Genomic DNA, 25,072 nt, shown 5'->3' with positions numbered 1-25,072 from the left:
AGATTTTCCTGAACTGTGATGCAGAGATAGATTTGGGAGCAAGAAGTGGCACAGTCAGACCAAGAGCAAAGTACAGAGTCAAGTCAGGAGACAGTAGGTTTGGGCATCACCATTCCCAGATGAAGTAATGGCCTCCCAGAGGTCATGGACTGTGTGCTTTCAGGAAAATTTGCCTTCTGAGATACTCAGCTTCCTTCAGTCATCAGCGCTAATGAGAAGAAAAACCCTAAGGAATTCCATTATATAGCCCAGACCAAAAATCCTATTTATTCCAGCAAAATGCTAAACAAAACAATAGAAGGGGCCATCAATTTTTATTAGTGTTACAAGTGTTAAATAAGAGAGTAATAGAAAAGACAATTAAATGAAGTTTTAAAAAATCCACATACTGTATCCTTATGTATCCTTTGCTAAATATAATTATAAGGGTTCTGTACAGTTAGTTAATGGTTTTGGGAAGTTTTCCCCATCTAACACAAAGAATGTCAAGTTCGGAACTGCTGGACATTTAAGAATATTAAATATTTTTCAAGATTCTGAAATCCTCCTAGGGCAAAGATATCCCTTCTAATGTCTTTGGTGGTTATGACTGTACTTCCAATTTATCACCTGTCATATTGCTAAAGGGATATCAGCCCTTCTACATGGCCCTTAAAAGTATTCTTTATTTAATGAGGTAAGCTAGAGGTTCCAAGGATCACTTCAAGCATAAACATGCACAAATATCTTAAAGTGCAAATAGCAAAATGTGATTGAAGAGCAGTGAGCTAAACTATCACCCTAGTGAAATGTTAAGAGAGATGAAATGAGAGTTTAATTTAGCTTGTGCATCTCATGCTAAATAGCATCTGCTGGATCAATCCAGCTGATCCAAATGAAACAATTAGGAGTAATTGGCAGGAGTACGTGTCAGTGCCTTTCCTATTACAGACATAGAAAAATTCTACATGTGCACATAGGCTATACAGAAAGGCTTCAACCTCTCCTCCTCCTGCACCACCTGTCATTCAGAGGGAACTGATAAAAACTGATGCTCTGTTAATATCCTGCACCTGACCACCTCCTAAAGTTGCAGGTTACTAATACCATTTTACTGCCATTAAATGCTTTGTACTTTTTACAGATACACATGCTCACACTGCTTCAGCCAACAGCCCATCCAGAAGCCACAGTAACTAGCACAGAAATTTCAGCCTGTTTGAATTGTAGTCTCCAATATCTTCTCCTCAGCACATAAGATACTCTGGCTCTCAGTGAAACAGAGGCATTTCACTTAAAACTCACTGTTCAGAAAGGGTATTCAAGTACATTGCATTATCTTATACTGCAAAGCTTTCACTATTGTTTGTTTATGACATGCTACCTCATTTGCTCAAGATAAGGAAAAGACTTGTATTGTCCTTAAATATGTTCAGGCTCACCCTCAAACTTTCAAATTCAATGTCCAAATTAAAATCAACTTCTTTTAAAGTAACTTGTTATATCTACACATGTAGTGAATGGATTGCAGTAAGGAAAATGTTAGCCATGAATTGGTCTGGGTACAAGCATGTTCACATCCACAGGCTTTTGGCCCTCACTAACACATTTTACTTTACAACTCAAGTGCTGTTTTGCTTTCATGGTGCAAATGAAAGCATTAATAAGGCCGTGTTGCCAGACACCCAGTGAGGATGGACCCCCTCTGCACAGCCTGAATCCCCCCAGCTGTCCCTGCCCTGCTCCTGCAATACCCTGGAGTTCCCACAGTCACTAGTAGATCTGGGCAAATTCCCCCAAGACTTCACTCCTCACCCACTGTGCACCACTGTGCACCACATCCCTGAGAGGCTCCTGGCATTACAGCACACTCTTCATTTCACTGTGGAGACCACACCAACCCCAAGTGAGACAGTTCCAGTGGTTATCAGGCAGCTCTATCCCTGCAGGTTGTCTAGAGCAGAGTTAAATAAGTCCCACTCATTCAGGTGAGAGTAAAATCAGTCATGGCTTTGATGTTTTAACAGGATTTTTAACACATACCAGGAATGGCTGTTCTGAAGTGTTGCAGTGTGATGCCATTTCCTGTTTCACCTATCCCAACCCCTCAGGTGTGCCAACTTTTCCTTTCCCCTTTTGCCCTCCTGCTGAGAGCTGTCCATCAATTTTAGCATTCCACCAAGGGCGTGGTGTGGTTGGCAGAAGTTCAAAAGATGCCCCTCAGGTCCGGGCTCATTGGCCTGTCCAAGTGTCTTTATCCCTTGAGCCTTCCCCTCCTCACACCTGGTTGGCCCTTACCTGTCCCTTCCCCTCTCCCTGTCCCCGGGGCTAAAAAGGACATGAGACCATACGGCCCGGCGTGCTACTGGGAGCTGTTACAACATTCAGAGGTCAACCATCCTGGAATAAAACTCTGGATTAAAACTCTACGATAGAATCCTCTCCTTTCTCTTCACCGTTGCTTGAACCTTTTCCACCAGAGGTAAACTGAGTTCCTGCTATGCCTGGATTTGTTCCGAGTGCCAGCTGCAGCACCCAGCCAGCCAAAGGTATCTCTGAGGTGAAACACCACAGCTGCCGCCTTTGGTCCAGCAGCAAGGGTCAGACGGGGCCAGGCACATCCCACCCGGAAATATTGGGATTAATATTCCCAAAAATACTGAAGAAATTAATAATTTGATGGGGAGAAAAAACATGCTATGATGTTTGTTTTTTTCCCTAAAAGTGAAGAACGAAAAACTGAAAATTGAAAATCTTGGTAAAATATGCTCTTTTGTAGATTGAAACCACTGAGAAAGTGCTTCCTTAGTCCATCTTCCTTTTTGTTGTCTAAAATAAATAACATCCCTCCCTCAGCATTTGACCCTTTTAAAATACAAAAATTGAGGAAAAAATGCTTTTCAAAATTCTGCATTAGACATCCTTGGAAATGTTTCACTAACAATACCTCCAGACTTACAGCCTTGTTTTAATCCCATCTTGATCAAAGTACTTTAGAAATATATCTTATAAATTTCAGAGATCATAGGAAGTTATGGAATATTAATCCCAATATTATCGGGTGGGACGTGCCTGGCCCCGTCTGACCCTTGCTGCTGGGCCAAAGGCGGCAGCTGTGGCGTTTCACCCCAGAGATACCTTTGGCTGGCTGGGTGCTGCAGCTGGCACTCAGAACAAATCCAGGCATAGTAGGAACTCAGTTTACCTCTGGTGGAAAAGGTTCAGGCGACGGTGAAGAGAAACAGGAGAGGATTCTATCGTAGAGTTTTAATCCAGAGTTTTATTCCAGGATGACAAACCTCTGAATGTTGTAACAGCTCCCAACAGAATCCAGACCGCATGGTCCCGTCTCCTTTTAAGCCTGGGGACAGGGGGAGGGGAAAGGAGAGGTTGGCACACCTGGGGGGTTGAGATAGGTGAAACAGGAAATGGCATCACACTGCAACACGAAGTCTGATGTTAGCAGAAATTTCAAAAGTAGTCTAATGTTCTTAACTCAATTTAAAAGCTAGTTTTAAACCTCCAGCAATGGACAAGAAAACAATGCATAAAATGTAAGTAATTAAAAAAAAAGGCAAGAAGCTATCAAGCTTTAATATTGTCCTGAGCTTGCCATTTTAATAAACTTGACCCCTGGAACAACACAACTTTAAAATTATTCAGTCCTAAATTCAGCACTTTGAACAAATTTAGGAAAAAATCCCTGCTGTCACTTTATATGAAGTTTATTTACACTGCAAAGTTAGACTGACAACTTTGGAATTTACATGTCACCTTGTGTTTCAAGTTCTCAGGTCACAAAGCAAGAAGGAGTCATGATGACCCTGCCAAGTCTCCTTCATAAACCAATTGCATGAGTCTCTGAGGAGGTCCGGTGTCAGGGGCAGTCCTCAAACTGAAAAATCATCCCACTCCAGTGATAGAGACTCCACCACAGTTCTTAATAATTTTTAAGGATTTCAACTTTTAAAGAGATGTATCTTTCTTGTCCTCTGTATGCATTAATTTTCAAAACACAAAACTTTTAATATCTCTGTTTGCTAGGCTGATGATAAGCTTTATTTCCCCTGAAAGTATTTATCAGTCATGACATTATCCATTAACCTTTGATGATAAGTCAAACATGTTAGGGCTTTAAATGTTCACTACAAGACCTATCTGCCAACCCTACAATTATTCTCCTGAGTGATAGCATGTTTTCCATTTCAGCTAATGCATTGTTTATAGGAAGAAGCCACATAAACAATCTACATCCACATACCAGCTCCATCAGGCTGACTGACATTCTTCTGTGCAACTCTGGAATACAGAAAACAGGGACATTCACACACTGCAGTCAGCCAGAGGCAAACATCTGATGACAGTCACTGGGAGCAGTGACAGTGACAGACCACTCTGAGAACACTCCTATCTTCCTATTAGCACTGGTGCAGCTGCCACACACAAGCAGTGGCAGACAGATGAAGGAATTGCTAAGAAAATAACAGAGAATGTTATTCAAAACACATGTAGTTAACATGATACAACGCATGGTGAATAGCAAGTGTTTTTGTATTTGTAGTGCCATGAGTGTCAGCAACAGCTTGGTGATGAGGACTCAATTTACTAATGGTTTAAAGATAGTAAAAAGAAACATCTAGCTTTCATATTCTTATTCTCAAGCTAATCCCATGCACTACAGCTATTAAAAAAATCCAGGAACCTAGCTCTTCTCCCACCCCCAACTCCCTAAGCTAAAACAATGCAGTGCACAGTATGACCTATTTCAGAAATCCTTGTTCCACTTCTGACAAAACACAAGTTCTAAATTTCCAAACACATCTGCACAGAACCACAGAACAGGCTGAGTTGGAAAGGACCCACAAGGACCATCAAGTCCAACTCCTGTCCCTGCACAGAACACACCAAGAGTCACACCATGTGCCTGAGAGCATTGTCCAAACCCTTCTTGAACTCTGTCAGGCTTGGGGCTGTGACCACTGCCCTGGGGAGCCTGTTCCAGTGCCCAACCACCCTCTGGGTGAAGAACCTTTTCCTGATATCCAACTAAACCTGCCCTGACACAGCTTCAGGCCAATCCCTTGGGTCCTACCACTGGTCACCAGAGAGAAGAGATGAGTGCCTGCTCCTCCTCTTCCCCTCACAAGGAAGCTGCAGACTACAAAAAGGAGTGTCCTCAGATTCCTCTGGGCTGAACAGACCAAGTGCCCTCAGCCACTCCTCATATGGCTTCTCCTCAAGGCCCCTCACCACCTTTGTGGCCCTCCTTTGGACACTGTAATAGTCCTTTTTATAATAGCCCTCCAGACAGTCGTTTTTCTATTTTGGCACCCAAAACTGCCCCAGCACTCAAGATGAGGCCGCCCCAGTGCAGTGTAGAGTGGGACAATCCCCTCCCTTGCCCAGCTGGCCATGCTGTGCCTGATGCACCCCAGAACCCCTCCCGGCTCCAAGGGCACTGCAGACTTGTGTTCAACTTGCCATGGACCAGGCTTAATATTTTTTGGGAGGGGATTGAAAAAAACCATGAAGCCTTTTTCTGCCTCTCAACTTCAGCAAACTAGAATCCAGGATTTCTTGTGAAATTCTGCTACTGAAATAAAAAGTAAGTTTTCCCTTGTAAGTTAAATGGGATAGTTTGATTACAGGAAACTGTTCCATTTTTCTCCATTTTATAAATTTCCCTACACCTAGAAAAACCACCCATGAGACTGTATTTCACACAGAAAAATACCAAATGACTTTGGTCACATTTTAACAGAAGGTTACGAAAGAAGTTAGCTTCCATGTATGAAACTGGCACTCACCTTTATGCCATTTTTGTTTCCTCAGGTGAACAGCAAAGACCAGTTTGCTCCGACAAAGTACTGTGTTGCTGCTGAGAAATGGTTAATTCCAAGTGTTTCAATCCCTCCTCTCAACCCTATGTTTCTACCTTGTATATTTGAAAGAAATAGAGCAACAGATTAACAGAAAGGATTTAAACAGGATTACTGGGGAGTTAGCAAATTTAGTCAATGAATTGTTCTACATCCACAGCAAGGACTACTGCACTTCTGGACAACTTGCTTGATGCTGCTGTGATAATCTCAGCTTCACATGGAAGATTTTACTAGCTCTTCTGCCCTCTCATCCTTCTTTCACACCAGCTTCTGCTGAAGTAAAAAGTTCTTGACAGGAAGCTCAAAACTCAGACAGTTCACCAAAAGAACTAATTTCTTCCACAAATACAAACTCCTATAGGAGTGGGGTGTTCTTTATTGAACTCTGAAATGATCAATTGTGAAGCACAGCAATAAAATCCAGAAGTAGAACATTTAGTAACAGCCTGAAACATAGAATTGATTTTTATTGTCATAAAGATTTGACATGCAGTTTTCGCAGAACACTTAGAGCTTTAGAATTTTATTTTCATCGGCATAATTGCTCATTTCCTACCCAATACACATTTATGTTTCAAATTGCAGTGACTTCCTGATTTCTGAGAAGTAAGGCACTACAGTGTCCCTTCAAAGCAGTTACAAACTATCATAGCAGACACTTCCCTCAGATTTGAAGGTCAAGATTGCCCATGGAAAAAAATGCAACTGGTAATTGAAGGTACATCCAATGATGAGTAACTAATCACCACTGTTGCCAAAACAGCCCTTCTGGGTGATCTACTGTCAGACTTGAGAGGAAGCCTCCAGTGCACAAGGCAGATTTAATAGTTTTCATCTTCTCACATATGGAAACTGTTCTATTGTTGAAAAATTCCTTAAAGCTGCCTTTTCAAGCCAGGGAACAGATTTTAACCAGAATTTTCAACCATCAGTGCGTTCTCGTGGCTCAGGACAAGGCACTGGATGAAGACATTTACATTATAACTTTGGAATAGGAGTTGCAGCCACTGCAATGCTTTCAATTGCACATTCATCAGTGCCACGGCGGATTCTGAAGTAGCCATCTTCTCCCCATGAGGTGCCCCAGCTGTTCTTCACAATCCAGAATTTCTCACCACTTTCTGGATCTTTACCATAGCCCACCAGTAAAACAGCATGATTGGTCAATTCAAAAGGATTTAAATCATCCCGCAGCCCGGTGTGATGGTAGATCCCCTCTTTATAAAGCATGAAATCGTTATAAACCTCGAAGGCAACAGCCATTGGGCCATGCATAACAAGCTCAAGTTTCATCAGGGCTTCATTGCAGCCTCCATAGAAACCACCAACATAGTGGTACTCAGATGTGTAGTAGTGGTAACAGCTTCGCTTGAAAAGGCACGGAGAGTCTTGGGCTGTGTAAGGGAAGCAGTCCTCTTCCACCACACCAAAGTCTTGGACATACTTTCCACCAATGAGATATGGGAAGCCACCATCACAACCTTATAAAAAAAAAAAAAAAACAAACAACAAAATAAACCAAAAAAGTGCTTCTTCCCTTTGAAATTCTCTTATTTGTGGTGGGAGACTCTCCCACTTAAATCTTTCATAATTCTTTCAGATACAGTATTGAACATACATCAGTGACCCAGATCATTCTAGTACTCCAGTTAGTTACAGTCAGCTTTCTGAAACACTCGGGCAAAAATCACATCTCTGGGAGTTATATTGGGAGCACTAATACTTGGACCTTTCCTCATCCTGACAATTCCTGTCAGAAATAACAGCTAGTTACATGCAGTACAAGGATCTGTCCTAACAAGGACAGAGTCCTCTAGAAAGCTTTAGTCATTGCTTTTGCTCATTTCCCCTCCCTCTGAATATACCACTGGGAGAATATTTAGTTCCATTCCTTCTAGGTAAGCATTGTAATCAGCTCCATTTTGAACCTTACTCCTTAGATATTTCCCATCTCACAGTGATATGTATGAAAAGGTTTTATGGAAAAAGTAACTTGATGGGGAAGGGATGGAAGTTTTCAAACTTCCTGCTCCTTCTCCAGCATTGTCATTACTTGAAAGGTGCCTTTATATACACCATCATCCTTACCCTGAGAATACTGGCTGCAAGACACAACCTGCTGGGGGCTGAAGACTGGTTTCTGAGTGTTATTTGTGAGGATACGTATCCTTGCCTCCAGCATGCCCATGGAGGAAAATGCGTAACAGCTGCCACATGAGCCTGAGGAGGGGAGAAAAAGGAGCAGTCAGTAACATAAACAAGGCTAGTCACCTGCCATCAGGTACATCTATTCCTAAAGTCCACTGAAAAGAGTTAAAACCTACTAGACAGTGATTAGAACTTGAACATCAATAGAGCAAAAACTTTAAATCTTCATTTAGCTTTCATGCATGCAATTCAAAACCCACTTCTAACAACTTCTCAAGGAACACCGAGCTTATTTTCAAGAATAAGAGGCAAAGTACTGTTCTAGTGTTTTTCAGCAGTAGCACTTAAGAGCTATCCAATTACTCTACTCCTTCAGAATGAACCTTCAGGGACCACATTAGCAGGGCTGAGAAGGCTCTATCTACCTTTTATGGAGCACATATGCTATGGGGCAATGAGCTATTTGAAGTGAATGCTGACAATATTGTTCTTATTTCAACCTACCAATGGATTTAGTCCCGTAATTTCCAGTTGAAAAAAATATTCCACCTCTACAGCTTCCTCTAAAATAACTGACTTTTAAGAAAATAGTGGTATAAATAGCATGTTTAATATAATGGATTCATCCCCGCTCCTTGCTTCCCAAGGGCATGTAATTGTACACTCTCTTTTCAGAAGCACCTTAATTTCCCTTCTGCTTCCTGACAGACAGTTAAGTCTCCTTACTTTTGCATCAAAATTTAGTATTGCTTCTAGCTTTAGACCTCTGCACTCTCTAGGACCTTCCTTTCACTCATTAAAGACTTTGGAAATGGAATGACAAACCTCACAGGAAGAACAATTACTTGGATGAGATCCTATTTTATCTACTGATTGTCATCAAGGTGCCTGATTTCCTTTTGTTTCCTGACGGTGGGAAAGTCAAATATTTCAGAGCTATGAAAATGTGGGAGCCTTGAGGAACAAAACAAAATACTTTCTCTTGAACTGTGTAGGCGTATAAAAGCGGAGCTATTACAACAGCAAGACTTCGTGAAATTGCACCTTCACTCAGGTGGATGCACCTCTGAAGGGACAAAATCAGCCTGAACAGGAACACTCTTTTCCCAGCAGGGCAAAGTGAAGCAGTGAAAGATGCCTCCCACTCACTGTATCACATGTCGCAGCATCTGAGATGGGCCACACTGTAGAACACTGTTGCATTATGTGTGCAAAAACATAAAAAATACAATTCACTCAACCATTTCAGTCTGAACTCTGCTGGACTGGCTGCTAAATTTCTTTTCATGTTACCACAGTGGTATTTATAAAATCCACAAAATGACCTCTTTTGTAGGTTTTGTTTGGTTTTTTTTAAAGCCTTAAAGCTAAAATTCTAATTTGATGGAGCAGAATGCATGTTCCACAGACATTTAGCATACTCAGCATGGACCCTCAGATTACATAAAAAGTGTAGGAAGCTCTTTTATTGGAAACAGCAGACTAGTTCTCATTTAGAGAAACTTTGAAGCAACACCACAGAGAAAGGTAAGTATGGAACTGAGTGTTCAGTTGTTTGGAAGATAAAAGAGCCCTTGGGAAATTCATAGTTCACACCAAGAGAAAGTACAGGACTCACACATACAGAGGATGATATAATTTCCTGTTGCCATCTTCCAGTGCTTCCACATAGCTAGAAATTCTATAAACCTTTCTATGCTGCTTCTGCTACCAGGAGTACAGCTGGCAGAATTTGTCAGAATAACTAAGTCATAAATGAGGGATTGGTGATTTAAGTCATCCCTTTCCCACCATGCTAATGTTATGCTTCTTTCCCCCAAAAGCTGCCACCACATAGCTACCAGTAGATGCAAGTTTATGGTGGCACGGGGAAGGGACACATTAATGGAGCTTACTCCTGGCCTCCATTATATAAACATATAATTTAGGCATCTCATACCACAGTGCTATAAACACTCCCTACAGAATCAACACATTGATTGCATGGTATCCTTCTAAGTTCTTACCAGTATTTTATATTTATCATTATCTGAAATTTTCATAGTGACTAATATCTCCACTTGCAACTAGCCAGTTAAGTAACATCCGAATTTATCAGGGTGATAAGATTTGGAGGGACTATAAACAATTTTCATGGGTTTATTCAATAAAGCTACATGATAATTTGCCATCAAACGAAATCAGGGAAAAAATTAAATGTACATCAGTTAGTGTGCAGAAAACCATGGCTAAGATTGTTTGAACAAAACCTGACAGCTGTGTTTATGCAGGGTACTGTGGTAATAGGCTTTCTCTCCAGCAAGTCAGCGCTATCTGGACAAAGCCAGTACCACCACCTATTTCAGTACAGCATTGTTAGCCAGGACTCCACCCAGTTTCCACAGGTTATTCACAATAAAAGTGCAACCTGTCAGCTGCAAGACACTAGGCAAAACCTTCTGGTTAGCAGCAAATTACAAACTACATCAAAGGAACTCTAAAACGTTGAATTCAGAGGTTTTATTTATTCATTTCTACCTTGATTCCGAACAGGGCTGACATAATTGACACCATTAACATTTCTCCAGTCCCAGGATTCTGGCAAGCTTGAAATTTTCTTGAGTAACTCAGGTGTTAGAGGTGCAGGCTTTGGTCTAAAGAGGAGAAAATATTTTTGAAAAACATATCCCACTGTAGGCAAGGAAACAATTACGTAACACTCAGTTTTCATCTTTGGCTTCTACTAGCTGGACTTGCTTCACACTATGCAATTTAAAATAGTCTCCATCTAAACTGAGTGGGTGTCAATATGAAGAGATAAGCTTGAGCAGGATTCAAGACCTACTCAAACTGCTCCCTGAGGGAACTATATTATTAACTTATACACTGTTGAGGAATACATTCAGGACAGGTAGTTCAGTTGGCAAGCTGCAGTGTGAGCTTCAAAGAGCTCTGGGTGGCAAAATCCTTTTGTATAACAAAGGGAGCAGGGACCTGTGACCCAGCCAGGTAACAGGACACTCAGAAAGGACCCCAGACTTTTCACACTTCAGGCTGGGGGTTAAAAGCCCAGGGGCTCCTTTGCTTGGGGTCCCTCCTCAGAGGGACCCAGTACGAACTGTTGTTCTACTATTTAGTTACTGCACCAAGATCAAATTATTTTAAAGATCTGGACATCTGAGCCTCTGCTATTGGAACCCTGGCATCAAGCAGGTAAGGAATGCTGGTATGACTGTGAGTGTGGGATGCGGCTGCAAAGGGGTCTCGGTCCCAGCTCAGATGGTGTGAGTGCGACAGCCAGAGTGGCTCCTGGGTGGTCCAATGGGGGAGTTTCCTTAACATCCATGAGCTGCTGAGATCAAGTACTTTTGCACCGATCTGACATGCTGAGGTAACTCTCAGAGATTATAGCAACACAGTTCTACAACAGTTATTTTACTGCAATTACAAAGTATGTAGAATATCTGACTGCAGAAACCATTTTGCCTTGGCAGCATGCACTGACAGCAACTACAGTTTCACTTCAGGCACAGGCATGGCTTACACTGACAATTCACTAACCCACCTGCCCTGGAGACTTCTCTGGGGCAAGTTTTTACTGTGACTTTTGAAGAGGTATCGAATATTACCTGTCCTCATCTACTACCTGCAGTCAAGTGATGCTCCTATCAGCAAAACAAGAGTTTCCTGCATTCAACCTTCACATAACCTGATACTTGTCCTAAGTGCCATTCACAAACACCAGACTCTGGGGGCTGTTTTGAATGCCCAAGAGGGTCAACAAAATACTGTCATGGTACTGCATGGGTGGAAGAGAGCTTTCAAATAGGTTACTGTATTTAAGATCATCTACAAGGTGACTTTATCTATACATCTGCATGATATTCCCATGCAAATCAGCATTTTTATTCTACAATAGGACCTTCTTCAACAAACATACAATTGCCGCAGTTAGGAAAAGTACCATTCCTACTCACAGAAATACCAAGAGCTGAAAAAGCAGAACTATGAAGATTCTAAGACAGCTATAAAGAAAGGAATCTCTAAACCCTAGTTCTCAAATTGTGTAGCACATGATGTACCCATCCCCATTACCACTCTCAGCTAAGTGATCTGCAAGACCCTGAAGGTATTCTCAGAGTTACTTTCATGCTTCTTCACTGAGACACTCTACTCCTGCTAGAGGACTCTTGTTGCAGGCGTGGCAAATTATCAAAGTAACCAGGGAATTCTCTCAGAAATCTTTGATATTCATGTTTAGGAGCAGAAAGCAGTTCACAGCTTTACAACTGCAATTATGAACTAGCAGAACCAAGATGAAGCACAAGCAGAAACTCCTGACTATGGCAAGCAGCTGATGAGCAGACAGGACAGTGAAATGATAACTGAGACTGCACTGAGATGGTAACTGCTTCCCTGCATATATGAGTTCAGCAGTGAGTTACTGAGCAAGACTAAAGGGTAGGTGACTCTAATTGTCCCAACTGCTTGAGACAGCAGAGGCTCAGAATAATCATTCAAATGAAAAATATGTTTGCATCCCATGAACAAGAACTGGAAGGCCTTGAAACTTGATTAAACATCTGAACTAAGCACACCTAAGAGCCAGGACAAATACAAGCAGACTCTTGGCACAGTGGGGTTTGTTGCAGAACAGTGTCTTATTACCTTGAAGCTCTGGAATAGAGACCCCCTGCTCTTTTAGTTAGTTCTTCCAGGGCAAAATTCTCATACTCCTCATATCTTGTCGCTCTCCATGATTTCTGGTGAGCATTGATAGCATTTACAAAGTCGAAGTTGTGCACATAACGTCTCTGGGAGAGTCTGCAAACAAAAGGAACCAACCAAGTAAAACAGTAAGAAAAGGACTGAGATTGAAACTAAAGGTGTTCTTTAAACTCAGTATGTAACTCTGGAAGTGTCTTCCGGTAGGTACTGATAAAGAAACATGGAATTACTGGATCAAGGCAAGGTTTCTGAAACTTGAGACAGACTAAATAAAACCACCTTAGACATGCCAGATTTATAACAGGGCTTCATCACAGACTGAAGAGACTGTGATGCAGCAGGCAAGCCCTCTTCTGTTATTCTGCATTCAGGTTTATTTCCAACATTATCACTGGCATTAACTTTGTCCTCAGTACTGGAATTGTTTCTTACAATTTTAACTAAACCTCAAGCACTGTTATGAAACATTTTATTCCAGTAAAAGGTAACTTATCTGTTGCTTACCTTCCCCCAGGCTTCTGGAGAGGTAGCTCGTTGATATGAACATCAGATGGAGATGAAGAAATCTTGTGTCCTATGAAACAAGCCCAGTTGCGGCCAAGTACATCGTGCACCCATCCTGGCAGGGTCTCATTGCAATAGCTGGTTACATTCAGGCCTTCCTTTTTGTACTGTAATGTGAAGAAGTTATGCTTGTGTTGAGCAGATGCATTTGTTAGCATAGCCATAGTTCCCCACCCACTCACAGCTGCTTCTTCCTGCCTGTGTTTCACAGGAAGTGGCCAAACACACTCCAGAGGTTAAGAAGACGAAAGAAACTGCTATTTACCAAATAGCTGCAAAAGACAATTGGGTTGTGACTTGCACTTTTAGCAAAAAAGTATGCATTCGTATCAGTATCAACTAACCTGTGCTAATCATTTCAGTCCAACAGCTACTTTCTCAGCAAGATTTAAAAGACCTCTTAGTACTCAACCTTCTCCTCAAGGCCCTGAGATGTCTTATACCAAATATGTGACCAGTCAAACTACCTCTGGATTGCCACGGAAGTTTGAGAAACTAAGACTCAGAGGGAGAATGGCAAGTTTGTCATCCAGTAACCTTACAGGAAGATATGCACTATTTCTGTTTTAAAATTTATGTACTATTTATGCACTGTTATTGTTTCACAAGTCAAAACCAAAGACGAAACTTCCAGCCAGTTTTTTAGGTTTGAGCTGTGATGGCAAAGCATCAAGAACAATTTCACAGGAACTATCAAAATGAGCCAGTGAGAAATGATGATCCCTCGAGAACAGCTCATTTAAAGACTGCAGCAGAGACTGCCACTAAAGCCTTGAGTCCCAAGTCCCAATATTTCCTTATTCAACCACACGAGTCTTCATTTTACCACTGAAGAGCAACATGTAATATATTCAGCAAAATGTGTCTTCATACAACAGTTACCAGCTTTGCCCAGCTACATAAATTTTCTGGATTTGTAATTCTCTGACAACAGAATGTCTCACTGTGGGGGTGTGTGGGGCTCTTTGCTCATTACTCACCTCTTAAGGTTAGTGTTTTGTGTTACACTACAAAGGCACCTGAAAATCCCATGCAACAAAGCCTTTAACTTTACTCTTCTATTCACAAAAAAAAAATCACTTATACAGAATTCAAGTTTCCTAGTCCAAGAAAATTTCATTAAATCTCATCCTCTTTGAGCTGCACATGTACAATGCAGGAATCTGTAACTATGTTTCAATAAAATGTTTGCTCAGCTTCTTTACTGAAGAAGGTGGTGGCTTACAGTGATGGAAATGCCCCAAGAGGGATAAGATTAATTAAAGAGACTGGGAGGTTTGTGTCTATGTTGAGGTTTTTTGAGAAATCTGAAGGAGAACTTACAGTAAAATAATTAAGTTTATCGATCAGCAGAATAAAGGTTAATCCTCTGACTGTTTTGGAACAATGGGAATGTGCTTTGTCCCCAGTCAGGAGGATGCAGAGGCAACACACCTACACCCAGCAAGTGTGTTTGCTGGCTGGAGCAGGGTGAGGGCACTAGAAGGCTGAGCTTGTTCTATTCTTCCTATCTTATTGTGCAAGATTGTGCAATGTGGGAAATAACTACACCTGGCCAAATACCAAGGGCAAGGTCCAGAGATGACTTTTGAGACACACACTCTTCACAACAGCAGAACTAGAAATTCAGACACTTCCAAAAGCAACAGGTAGTGACTTTATATCTAAGTTACTGTAAGATCACTTTTCTGGCTCTACATGACCATAGAAATTAATACCTGGTTTTTCCTATTTAAAGTTGCCACAGATTAAAACAGTACAGCTATTCTCAACAAACATAGGCCTTAAATCTGAAAACTTGAAGATTATCAGAGGAACAGGCCTGCTTCCTGCCACAATCCTGCCTTGCAATATGTTATTCTGAATTAAAACAAGTAACACAGATTTGGGGCTTATCTCCATGGAAAAAAAGACAATGAGTTATCTGCTAACTAGCAAATTAAAACAACAAAAACAACAACAAAAAAGTGTTTTTCTCCTAGAAATCCCTCTCCCTTTCCAGAGACAAAATTCATTGCTTTTTTAAAGACACTGAGAGACAACCAAGATAGCATTCACACCATTTGTGCAACTTATCTTTCAGAAAAGTGAATGTAGTGAATTTCTTGCACTTTTCTTTCAGTTCACATGTATCAACAAAATTTAGAAAGGAGGTGAAAAGACAGCCAGTAGCAATGCTTCAATATAAGCAAGACATAAAAACCAATTTCAGACAGTCTGTGTAGAAGACTAAAATTAAGCAATTCTAGTCCTCTGTAGCTACCTTTTTGTAGAGTGCCAGACTAAGCTACTACTGAACTGACTTTGGAAAGTGGACATGGATACTCTGAGACCATAACATATGAATGACATTTGGATAGAGGGAATTTCAACTCCAAATAACAGTGTATCTAGGAAATGAAAATATACCTACATAAGGTCACAATTGCTTCCCCCCCGCCCCCGACTTTTAATCGAGAACCGCTGATGTAGACAAGTGGCAGACAAGCCTTTAAAAAAACCTCATCAGTGCCATAACAATGATGGCCACTGATTACCAGAAGGTACACCATAAAATCATTGCTAAAACCACTTTGCTAAGAAATGCAGCATTTCTTATTTCTACTTGTGGAGGACTGACAGATAGGATCTAGGAAATTTGACTGTACCAGTTTTAGGGGACTGACTACAAGTACACCTGCCCAGCTAACAGCAAGTCATATGACAGGGACATGGCACCATTGCACAAGCAACACCTGACTCAGGTGGATATCAATTACAATGTCAGACTCAGCAGAAGCTGCCAGCACAGTACCCAAAATATCCACAGAGCCCACCCCAGAACAACATCCTTCATGGAGGGTAACAGCCATACAGCTGGGATCACCAGCAACTGCTGGACAACTGCTCTCACGTGTTTCTCGGCAGACTTTAAAGATGGTTTTCAGTTTTGAGTTAAGATGACAGCAACTGTCACGTGATAATTTCATCAGCTGGTGAAATCTGCAGCAGTAACTCCATCGAGCGACCTGACCAATCTAGGAGAACTCCTTTAGAAAGGCACCCAAACTATATTCATAGTTCCAATTCTGAGCTTTGAAAAATTTAATTCTACTTCAAATGCATATTTTTCTCAATCCTGACAAGTCATGTGGTTTTGTCTACTGCCAAAATTTAGCCAAGCCACGCCAACATTAACCTTCACGTAGCTAAACTTCAAAAGCTTGCTGTTAGGTAACTGAACCCAGGTAAGCTTTCAAGTGAAGTATCCTTTTAATAACGCCTTTCCTGTGTCGGTCATCATGACAATCTAATTGTATGTTCAATTCTAGTCCCAGTAAAAATCATAATTGTTTAAAGCTTTTTTAAAATCTTTAATCTCCCTAAGAGGAAAGCAAGAAAGGATGAAGACCTTATTAGTCACAGCATTTTAATGAGAATTCAGCAGTGCCACATAGAGAGGCAGCCATGCCATCCTCTTTGAAATCTACTGTTCTCAATTTAAGCAATGCCTAGGCAATAAGCCAACTGAGTTCCAGGAGGCAGGACTACCCTACACATTAAACCTGGTGGAGAGACTTATCTCAAAAGTTCACAAGTGTGCCTATGCATTTTACTATGGGAAGCACACACTGAATGAGAACAGAGCTGCAGACCTGCAGCTGCCCTACTACACAAAAATACAGTAGATAATGTTACCAGAAAAAACTACTGCATCTTGCTACACAATATAAAATGCAAGCAAATATCAACTCCAGATGGATTTTCTTTACTTCAGGAAACATTCTGCAATTCTGACTTTTGTGCTTTCAGATTTACACTTTAGGAAAGCAGCAGTTGCTCACTACCAGTTGAGCAAGCCCAAATTAGACAGGTTAAAAGCTGACTTTCAATTGACTTGCAGGATGATTGAGTTACATTAGCAACTCTAGCACTTCTACTTCAGCAACATGAAATAAAAAGTTTGGGGTTTTTTCCCATATCCTGAAAACTTAAACATTAACTGCTGTCACTGTTCTAGTTTGTTTCTGTTTGTTTCAGAACAGCAGTCCTTGATTTTAACCAAATTTGGGAGCACTGGGGAAGAGAGAAAAAGATATGACAAAGATGTCACCAAGGCTGGAAAAGATTAGTAACTTGAGTGGTGAAATATTCTAAAATCTATATATTTTTTTTTTTTCTGAAATAGTTGTAATGCTTCAATGTGAAAAAGAAAGTCAGACTTCTGGTATTTGCTTAAGAGCATCTCAGGAGTCTGAAGTAGAACCACTTTGCTTAAGGGACAATGAGAAACTTATGAGACTGTCTCATGTCCAAAGTGGTAGCCTTAGCAATAAATAAATACCTCAAAGACATCAAGTAATTGAAACAAGTTGGCCTCCACTTTCCCTTCAGCCTCACTCTAGCTTTTTATGTTATACTGTTCCTATTTCTTTTGCCATCCCTTGGGGTAAAAAAAAAAAAAAAATCACTAAAGCTTTATATATTGCATAACCCTAAAAAATCCTTCTATCATCCAGCAGAAGCACATGAACAAGCTTCTGCCAAAAGCAAGTACACTAACTTCACATCCAAGTTCAGTACAGGGATGTTTCAGAAGCACACATTAAATAACTTAGTTTGTGCTAGAAGCAGAATGCAAGAATGCAGTAGGATGCTGCAATTTGGCAAACTTTAGATGTATGTACAACAATTGTTAGAAAAAAACACTGTTAAAACATCTTTATTTCAGACACTAAAGTAAACTGAGGAAAAAAATAGGATTGATAAGCTCACCCAATCCATACCTCTGGTGTATAAAGTCCTTTCCCCACAGGCCTCAAGTGAAAGAACAAATATCTTGTAAAGGCAATGAGACCCTACAGAAGTTTCAGTGGGTGTCTGGGTGTCTGTTTAGTAAACCACAGGAACAAAAAGCTATTAAAAACTCATTGAAACATGCACAGCCAAACAGGCTGTGTCTATATCTACACAGTGCAGCAGCTCTGATAAAGTCACCACTTAGACAAGCCCACAGCATTCCTGTCAGTAATTAACAGCTTAATTCTTTAACACTAGGAAAAAACACACTGGAGGTTCAATTAGCAGAAGTGGCACTTCTATGCCTGAAACTCACAAAGTACTGTATTGGCTTAAACACTGCTGCTCATTGTACCTGGTAAATCCTCCCTCTGCTCAATCTCAGACTTGCTGTATTTCTATTTCATATGTAATGCAATATTTACTGGATTAAAAGTAAACAGATATGCATAGCTAAATATGTCACAAGGTCAAACAGTTTGTAAGGAACCACTTCCTCCCTCCAAGTGCCCACTAACAGTTGTGAAATTGGGAGTTTTGCAGATAGACACATTGCATGTTGTTGCCCAATAACAGCAAGTAGCTGTCTGCAGCAAAAAAATGCATTTAGTAAGTGGTGTGGTATTTCCTCATGGTTCTCAGCAATAGACTTGCATCTTGGTAATCTGTTGGTCTTTTTACAGCAGCAAAATTATTAGAGAGGGTAACTGACCTGGGCTCTAATCCTCCCTATGGTGTTTAAGGAAAGAGGTCTTTAACTTAAATATGTCTTGTTGATGCTGCCCCATTACTGAGCAATGACCCACACAAGCTTGCTATTTCTTAATACTGAAGCCAACTTCAAAACTAAGAATTAATCCATCAGCTTACAAAGGGCTGAGACACATTTAATGACCACAAAATGCAAGCTATTGTGTATGCTACTGCTCAGTGTATTTGACTTTGTTTTGAGCAGCAAGATGAATCAGATGACCACCAGAAGCTCCTTTCAGCTTAAACTATTCTGCAACAGTGTTGGTATGTTGTTTTAAGAGTACTTTTGCAAATCAATGCAACACGTGAAATCAATGCAATACATGACATCAGTGCCTATGAGTCACTTGACTTAGTGCTCATCTTTTGGGGATGTATTTCACAAGGTATGGAGAGCAGCAGCATTCAATGACTCTCAGCTGTCTTCAAGTTGGCAGCTAACAGATCCATTTATATCCCAGAGCAGGCCACACTGTTTCTATGATTAAATTCCTCACACTCAGGAATTTGTTTGATAATCAGCAACTCTTTTATGGCCTACAAGCATATTGGCTTGTAAAGCAACTCTGTATTTCAGTGTAAAATATCATCCCAAATGTCTGCCAGTTCAAGTATATTCTCCTCAGATGAGTCCAACAATGACTGCTGAATTCTCCCTGCCAGAGATGACCCCTCAAAACCAAGTTCATGGACAACACTACAGCATACAGTGCTCGGCTGTCCTCATGGAGGCAGCAAAAACTTTTAAGGCAGGTCCTCCCACTGCAGGTGAGCTCACAGAGGTGTCTCTGCCTGAGAAGTTTCAGAGTAATTCTGCTCAGTTAGATTACCCTTCAGTGTCTCTGCAGGCTTTGCTTTATCACCTGCCAAACCTATGAGGAATGCACATCACGGCAATATAATTTCACTATCTTATACAGATGTTTCAATCAGGTGTTTTTCTCTCATACTTTGCTTCTGCTCAAGTACAAGACCCTGTCTTGTTTAAAAGATTGAATTCATATTTCAAAAATTTCCAGTTATAAGAGTATGCTAGGTCTTGACAGCTCATTTTATTTACAGTGGCTCATATAATGCCACATTTCAGAATTTTGAAGGAAAGAGTGATTTTAATGCAGGGATGTTTTAGGTTAGCTGAGCAGTGCTAACACAGCACCAAGGCCTCATCGGCTCCTCAGACAGCTCTGACAGCAGACAGACTGGGGGTGCATAAGAAACTGGGAGGAAACACAGCTGGGAAAGCTGACCCAACTGACCAAAGAGATGTTTCATGCCAAAAAGTATCATGCATAGAAATTGGGAAGGAGCTGGGGAAAGGAGAAAAGAGGAACATTCAGAATCATGTCATCTGCCTTCTTATGTAACAGCTGTGCACAGTGAAGCCCTGCTTTCCTGGAAATTGCCGAACACCTGCTCATTATGGTGGCAAGCCATCCTGGTGACAAGTAGTGAATGAATTCCTCATTTTGTTTTGCTTGCACAAACACACAGCTTTTGCTTTACCTATTAAAGGACCTTGATCTCAGCCTATGAGTTTTTGCACTTCTATCCTTCCAATTCACTCCCACAACACACTGATGGCTGAGTGGTGCTTTGCTCTTTACTGGGGTTAAGCTACAACAATGAGCATGTAAAAAACTTCCCCGGTAGTTGTGCTAAAAAGTCTATACAGTCCTTTCCCTTTCATGAGCCCAAATCAGCACAGATGGAACCTGCAAGGAGGTTGCAGTTAAACTGGAGCCTTCTACAGAATTTCTGTTCAGTAAGGATTCCAGTTCTCTTGAAAGAGTGGATCACTTCCTTTTATTAACACCTGAAAACAGTGACTCCAAAATAGTTGCTGTAAAATAAACCATCAACAGTGGCTCCCAGAAAGACAATTTAGAGCAAAAGTGATTTCTTCACCCTCCTTAGTACTAGCCAAAGTTCAGAGATTTTGTGCTTGGACAAGGCCTGGATGTTTACTACTGACTCACAAGATCATGCCTCCTGAAACAACCAAAAACACATTCATTGTTCCTGCCCAGGGCTGCACTCACCAGCTGAGAAGCCCTGCTGCACAAAGCATCTGTCTTCCAGGTAGTAAAGCCATCCTGCAGAGATTACTCCAAATCACCCTTCAGATTCATCATGCCACTCATCAGGACAGCAGCAGAGCACTCCTAACAAGAGTGTTTTCTCCTGTCTAATCCCTGCCTACCATCACTGTTTTCAGCTTGACCTGAAGGCATTAACAGGGGCTGAAGAGAACGGTATTACTCCAAAGGAATAAATACAGGCAGTAGAATGATCCCTTAGATATTAGAGTAGTATTCTGAAATAAAATTTATATATCCCAGAAATCCTCCATCAAAGAAGATAGATGGCTCTAAAGTGTCCATGCATTTGATAACATTTGTAAGGAAAGATAAAAGCAATGGTATTTGCTACTTGACTTGGGTCCACAGAGTGAAAAAAAAAAGAAAAAGAAAAAAAAAAATCCAGGCTATCAGGAAAGTTAGTTTCATGAAGGCCTTCAATTGCTTTAAGCATTCCCAGAAGGGAAAGTAGCAGCATCTGTATTTTTTTCAGATAATGACCAGTGTGGAATACCTCTTCCCTCTCTCTGCTCCCTACCCAGCCACTGATTGCTGTTTCCTTATGTTCAAAAACGAAAAGAAATCCTTTATCTAGCAATCCAGGCAAACCTTAGAGCCAAAGATAATCAAGTGTCCCAACTGTGGCACCCAGGGACTGAAGAGAAGCCTAACTACAGGCCATTTTGGCAACAGCCAGTGGTGTAGAACACACCAGGTTAACTCACCTTAAAAAACGCGAACCACTTGTAGTCATTTATCACAATTTCAAAGCCTTGATTGTAAATCAAAGTGAAGAAACCATAATTGCCCAGACTATCCTGAGCCACATCTAGCTTCTGAAGATTGACAACCACCTTTTTCTCCACAGGCCCTAAAAGAAAGAAACATTAGGGCATGATTACTGTATGGAAGAGAAAAATAACACAAAAAATGCATAAAGGATGTTGTAACATTTATTCCTGAAGATGCTATAGTACACTTGTTGAATACAGTCTTCTGCAAAAGGGCATCGAGACACTTCAGGACCTCCACTTACCTGTCAGTGGGACTACGTGCTCATTTTTTCCACTGCTACACAGTATCTGCACATTTTATTAGCAGTAGCACCAAACAGCTGTGATTGGGACACACCAGCTTATTGAAACACAACTTGCTGTAGGGCTACAAAGGTGTTGGATGCTGTGTCATTTAGGCACTGAGTCTGCATTGACAACTCTTCCCCTACAACATCTGGGATGAGGCATCACCCATCCTACACTCCTTCACACCAGTGCTCCAACCCTACCACGCACCTCACCTCCAGTGCTAGTACTGCCACTCGTCTCCTCTGATCAAAAAGCAGATGACACAGAAAAATGCAAAGCATCGACTATTTTTAAAATGACACTGACATATGATCATTAAATAGTAACTCCCCACTACAATTATCCTCTCGAAGGGAGTGATATTTCCATCTGTTTGGATGCTGTCAGGCTTCCCTGACAGCCCCTTAGGGGGTGCCCAGGTGTCACCAGCGCTGCCACCCTCTCCTGCTGGGAGCATCCCCGGCCCGGGCAGGCAGAACCTCGCAGGAAGGCACCCGTGAGAGAGGGGCAGCGAGCCGGCATGAGCCATGGGGCCCGTGGAGAGGCCTAGTCAAGCCCTCATCTGAACAGCAGAGAAACAGAACCAGTAAAGTGGAACTGCAGCAGCGCAGGAAGCCGCCTCCCCTCGCCCATGCCGGCTCCGGGGGCTCCGGGAACAGCGCGGCCGCTCCCCCGCCCGCTCCCGGAGCACCTCCCGGCCGCCCGCGGCCCCGCGGGGCGGGAGCTGCCCGGGCCCGCCGCGCTCTCACCCGCCTGCGAGCAGTTGCCGTGACGGCCGCCGGCCCGCCAGACGCGGAGCTCCCAGGCGCCCAGCAGGTCGGCGAAGGAGCAGTTTGCCGGCGTATCGCCCAGCACGGCCGCGGGCAGCGCCGCCAGCAGCGCCAGCACCAAGCCCCGCAGCGCCCAGCCCGCCATAGCGCCGCGCCCGCCGCCGCCGCGCTGCTCAAATGCGCCCGGCCGCCGCCGCCTCCCCGCCCCCGGGCCCGGGCCCGCCCCGGCCGGGCCTCCTCCCCACAGGGTGTCCTTGCCGAAGGTCGTCCTCTTCTGCAGAGCGCTTACACCTCCCCAAAGGGCATCCCCTTCCCCAAAACCCACCTACCTCCCCACAGGGCATCCTCCTATCTAGCCCCCCTGCCCAGCCCCAAGCCTCGGCAAGTCCCCAACAGGGCTTGTTCCCGGTGTCACTGCAAGCCTTCGTCTTGCTGCCCTGGAGGACGGGGCCTCCTGTTCGCCATGGGTTTAGCAGCGCAAAGTGACTCAGAGTTTCCGCAGCAGCCGCGCATCACAGCCAGGAAACCATGCGGCACGAACCCTGCTCGGGGTGTAACCACAACACCCTGCGCCACCTGCGAGACCCTTGCACACATGAGCAGTTGACATAAAGCACAGAAAACCCATCCTGAAAGTAGAAGCTATGGTGACCTGCAAAATCTTGCTTGTCCAAGAGTTTAGAGTGTTTGCAGGGGACGGGTGCTGTTGGGATCAGAGATGTCTCCACCGAACTGCGAGACCCTGGGTGCATGGCGCAGTGTGCAGGGAAGTGGCTCTTTTTCCTCTGTCTCTCCAAAAGCAAAATGTGCCCGCTTTCACATTCCCGAAGATATATGTGCAATCAAGAAGGCTAAAAGACTTGCTAATGAGTAAATATACCCTCATTTAAAAAAGAGTTATATGAAAAATAACCCCTTTCTGGGGAACAATAAATGCATATAGTATGAAAATTTTGGCTATGAAAATGATGCACTAGCTTGGCTATGGATATAAATTTAAAATAAATGTCGTAAAACTAATATAAATCTGCACGTAGATGCTCATCACAGATTTCAAAAGTGTAGCTTTAAATAACTCAGGAGCTAAACTAGGTTAAAACTGTAAGTATCCTGATCTATTTTTGTATTGATTTAAATCAGGAGATTAGGAATTGCATCAGTAAATTTAAACTGTTTTAAGTAATACATTATTTTGGCACCATTACATTCTTTTTATGCCATCTTCTCAGCCTTTTGGGGAAGGATTAATTTGACATTTTGCTGCTGATTTTTAGAGCAACCAGCTGATAGATGCTCTTACTCATACCAGCAAAGAGATAAAAGCTCTTGTTTAAGACAGTATTTTGAGGATTCTAAAGCACTGACTTAATTGGAGAAGCAGGATTTCCTCTGTGTTTCAAACAAATGCTGTTTCTGTTCACTAAGATTCTGTTATCCAGTAGTGCTTTGGTATTAAAAAAAATAGTTCTAGGTTAGTTTTTTGCAAGGGTAGCTGGACATAACATACAAGCTGGACATTTTGCTGGTTATGCCATACAAGTGCATGCACCTTACTGCTCCTGATCAAGCCTCTCTAAACAGATGTGGCTATATCATCCTGTCTCTTTTCTTTAACGATGACTTTTTTTTCTTCTGGCTCCACATTTTCAGAGATCAGCCCAAAAATTCCCCATGACCTTAGGAAAAAATCCTCTGTTACTGTTCTTCTGGTTTTATGTGCAGGAGCTGAAAAGGTCTGTGGTATCTCTATCTCATCCCCATGACATTGGTTGGAGGATCCTGCCTCTGCATTCTGCAGTGCTTTGAGTCTCAATTTTCAGTTTCAAATTGTGGCCACTGCAGGCTGTCATTGCACAAAACCATATGGGTTTCTCTGTAATTGCCTTAGAGTAACAATAGATTATAGAAAACAGAGGTGTATTTTACATAATGAGGTTGTACCATGGTCATTGTGACCAGGCAGAGATGGTTCACTCTGACCTGTTATGTTCACTCCAGTTCTACTCTTCATCTGTAACCTATTTCACCTGTGTAAGGTAAAGGCACTCCCTGTGCCTTCTCTCCAATAGTAATCCTAAGCTAATTACTTCTGTGGGAAAAAAAGTCTTCCTTGCTCAAAAGCACTGATGTATCTGGATTTGTCAGTGAAATACAGCCTTAAATTAGTATCACCCTGTGTGTAAGGCACATCAGATGGGACATCTGTGTTTGGTGGCAGACTTGTTCTTTGTTTGTCACGCTGTTACTGCTTTCTTGAAGCCAAAATTTTACCACTTAAAAGACTCCCTAAAACTCTGTTTTGTCAGTGTTTTACAAAGCTCCCGAGG

General features: G+C 42.1%; 2 protein-coding genes across 2 annotated transcripts in view; both read right to left on the bottom strand.

Annotated features, from left to right (window-relative positions):
* Positions 1-6,060, bottom strand: part of RAB38 (RAB38, member RAS oncogene family) — a 37,133-nt gene extending 31,073 nt beyond the window's left edge. The window contains exon 1 of the mRNA XM_071432809.1: positions 5,787-6,060. The gene's annotated coding sequence lies outside the window, so the exon portion shown is untranslated. The remainder of the gene's footprint in view (positions 1-5,786) is intronic.
* Positions 6,061-6,295: 235 nt separating this feature from the next.
* Positions 6,296-22,940, bottom strand: CTSC (cathepsin C). Its single transcript, XM_071432808.1, has 7 exons — positions 22,725-22,940; positions 21,616-21,761; positions 13,221-13,387; positions 12,657-12,812; positions 10,527-10,642; positions 7,950-8,081; positions 6,296-7,342 (listed from the first exon to the last, which is right to left on the bottom strand). Exons 1-7 carry the CDS (start codon positions 22,888-22,890, stop codon positions 6,840-6,842), a joined length of 1,386 nt encoding a protein of 461 aa, XP_071288909.1. The 5' UTR covers positions 22,891-22,940; the 3' UTR covers positions 6,296-6,839.
* Between the last annotated feature and the right edge of the window lie 2,132 nt (positions 22,941-25,072).

This window comes from Agelaius tricolor, unplaced genomic scaffold (assembly GCF_023055355.1).
Source record: "Agelaius tricolor isolate 1412-34295 unplaced genomic scaffold, bAgeTri1.0.p SCAF_9, whole genome shotgun sequence".
Taxonomy (NCBI): domain Eukaryota; kingdom Metazoa; phylum Chordata; class Aves; order Passeriformes; family Icteridae; genus Agelaius; species Agelaius tricolor.
This window is presented reverse-complemented; position numbering and strand designations above follow the sequence as displayed.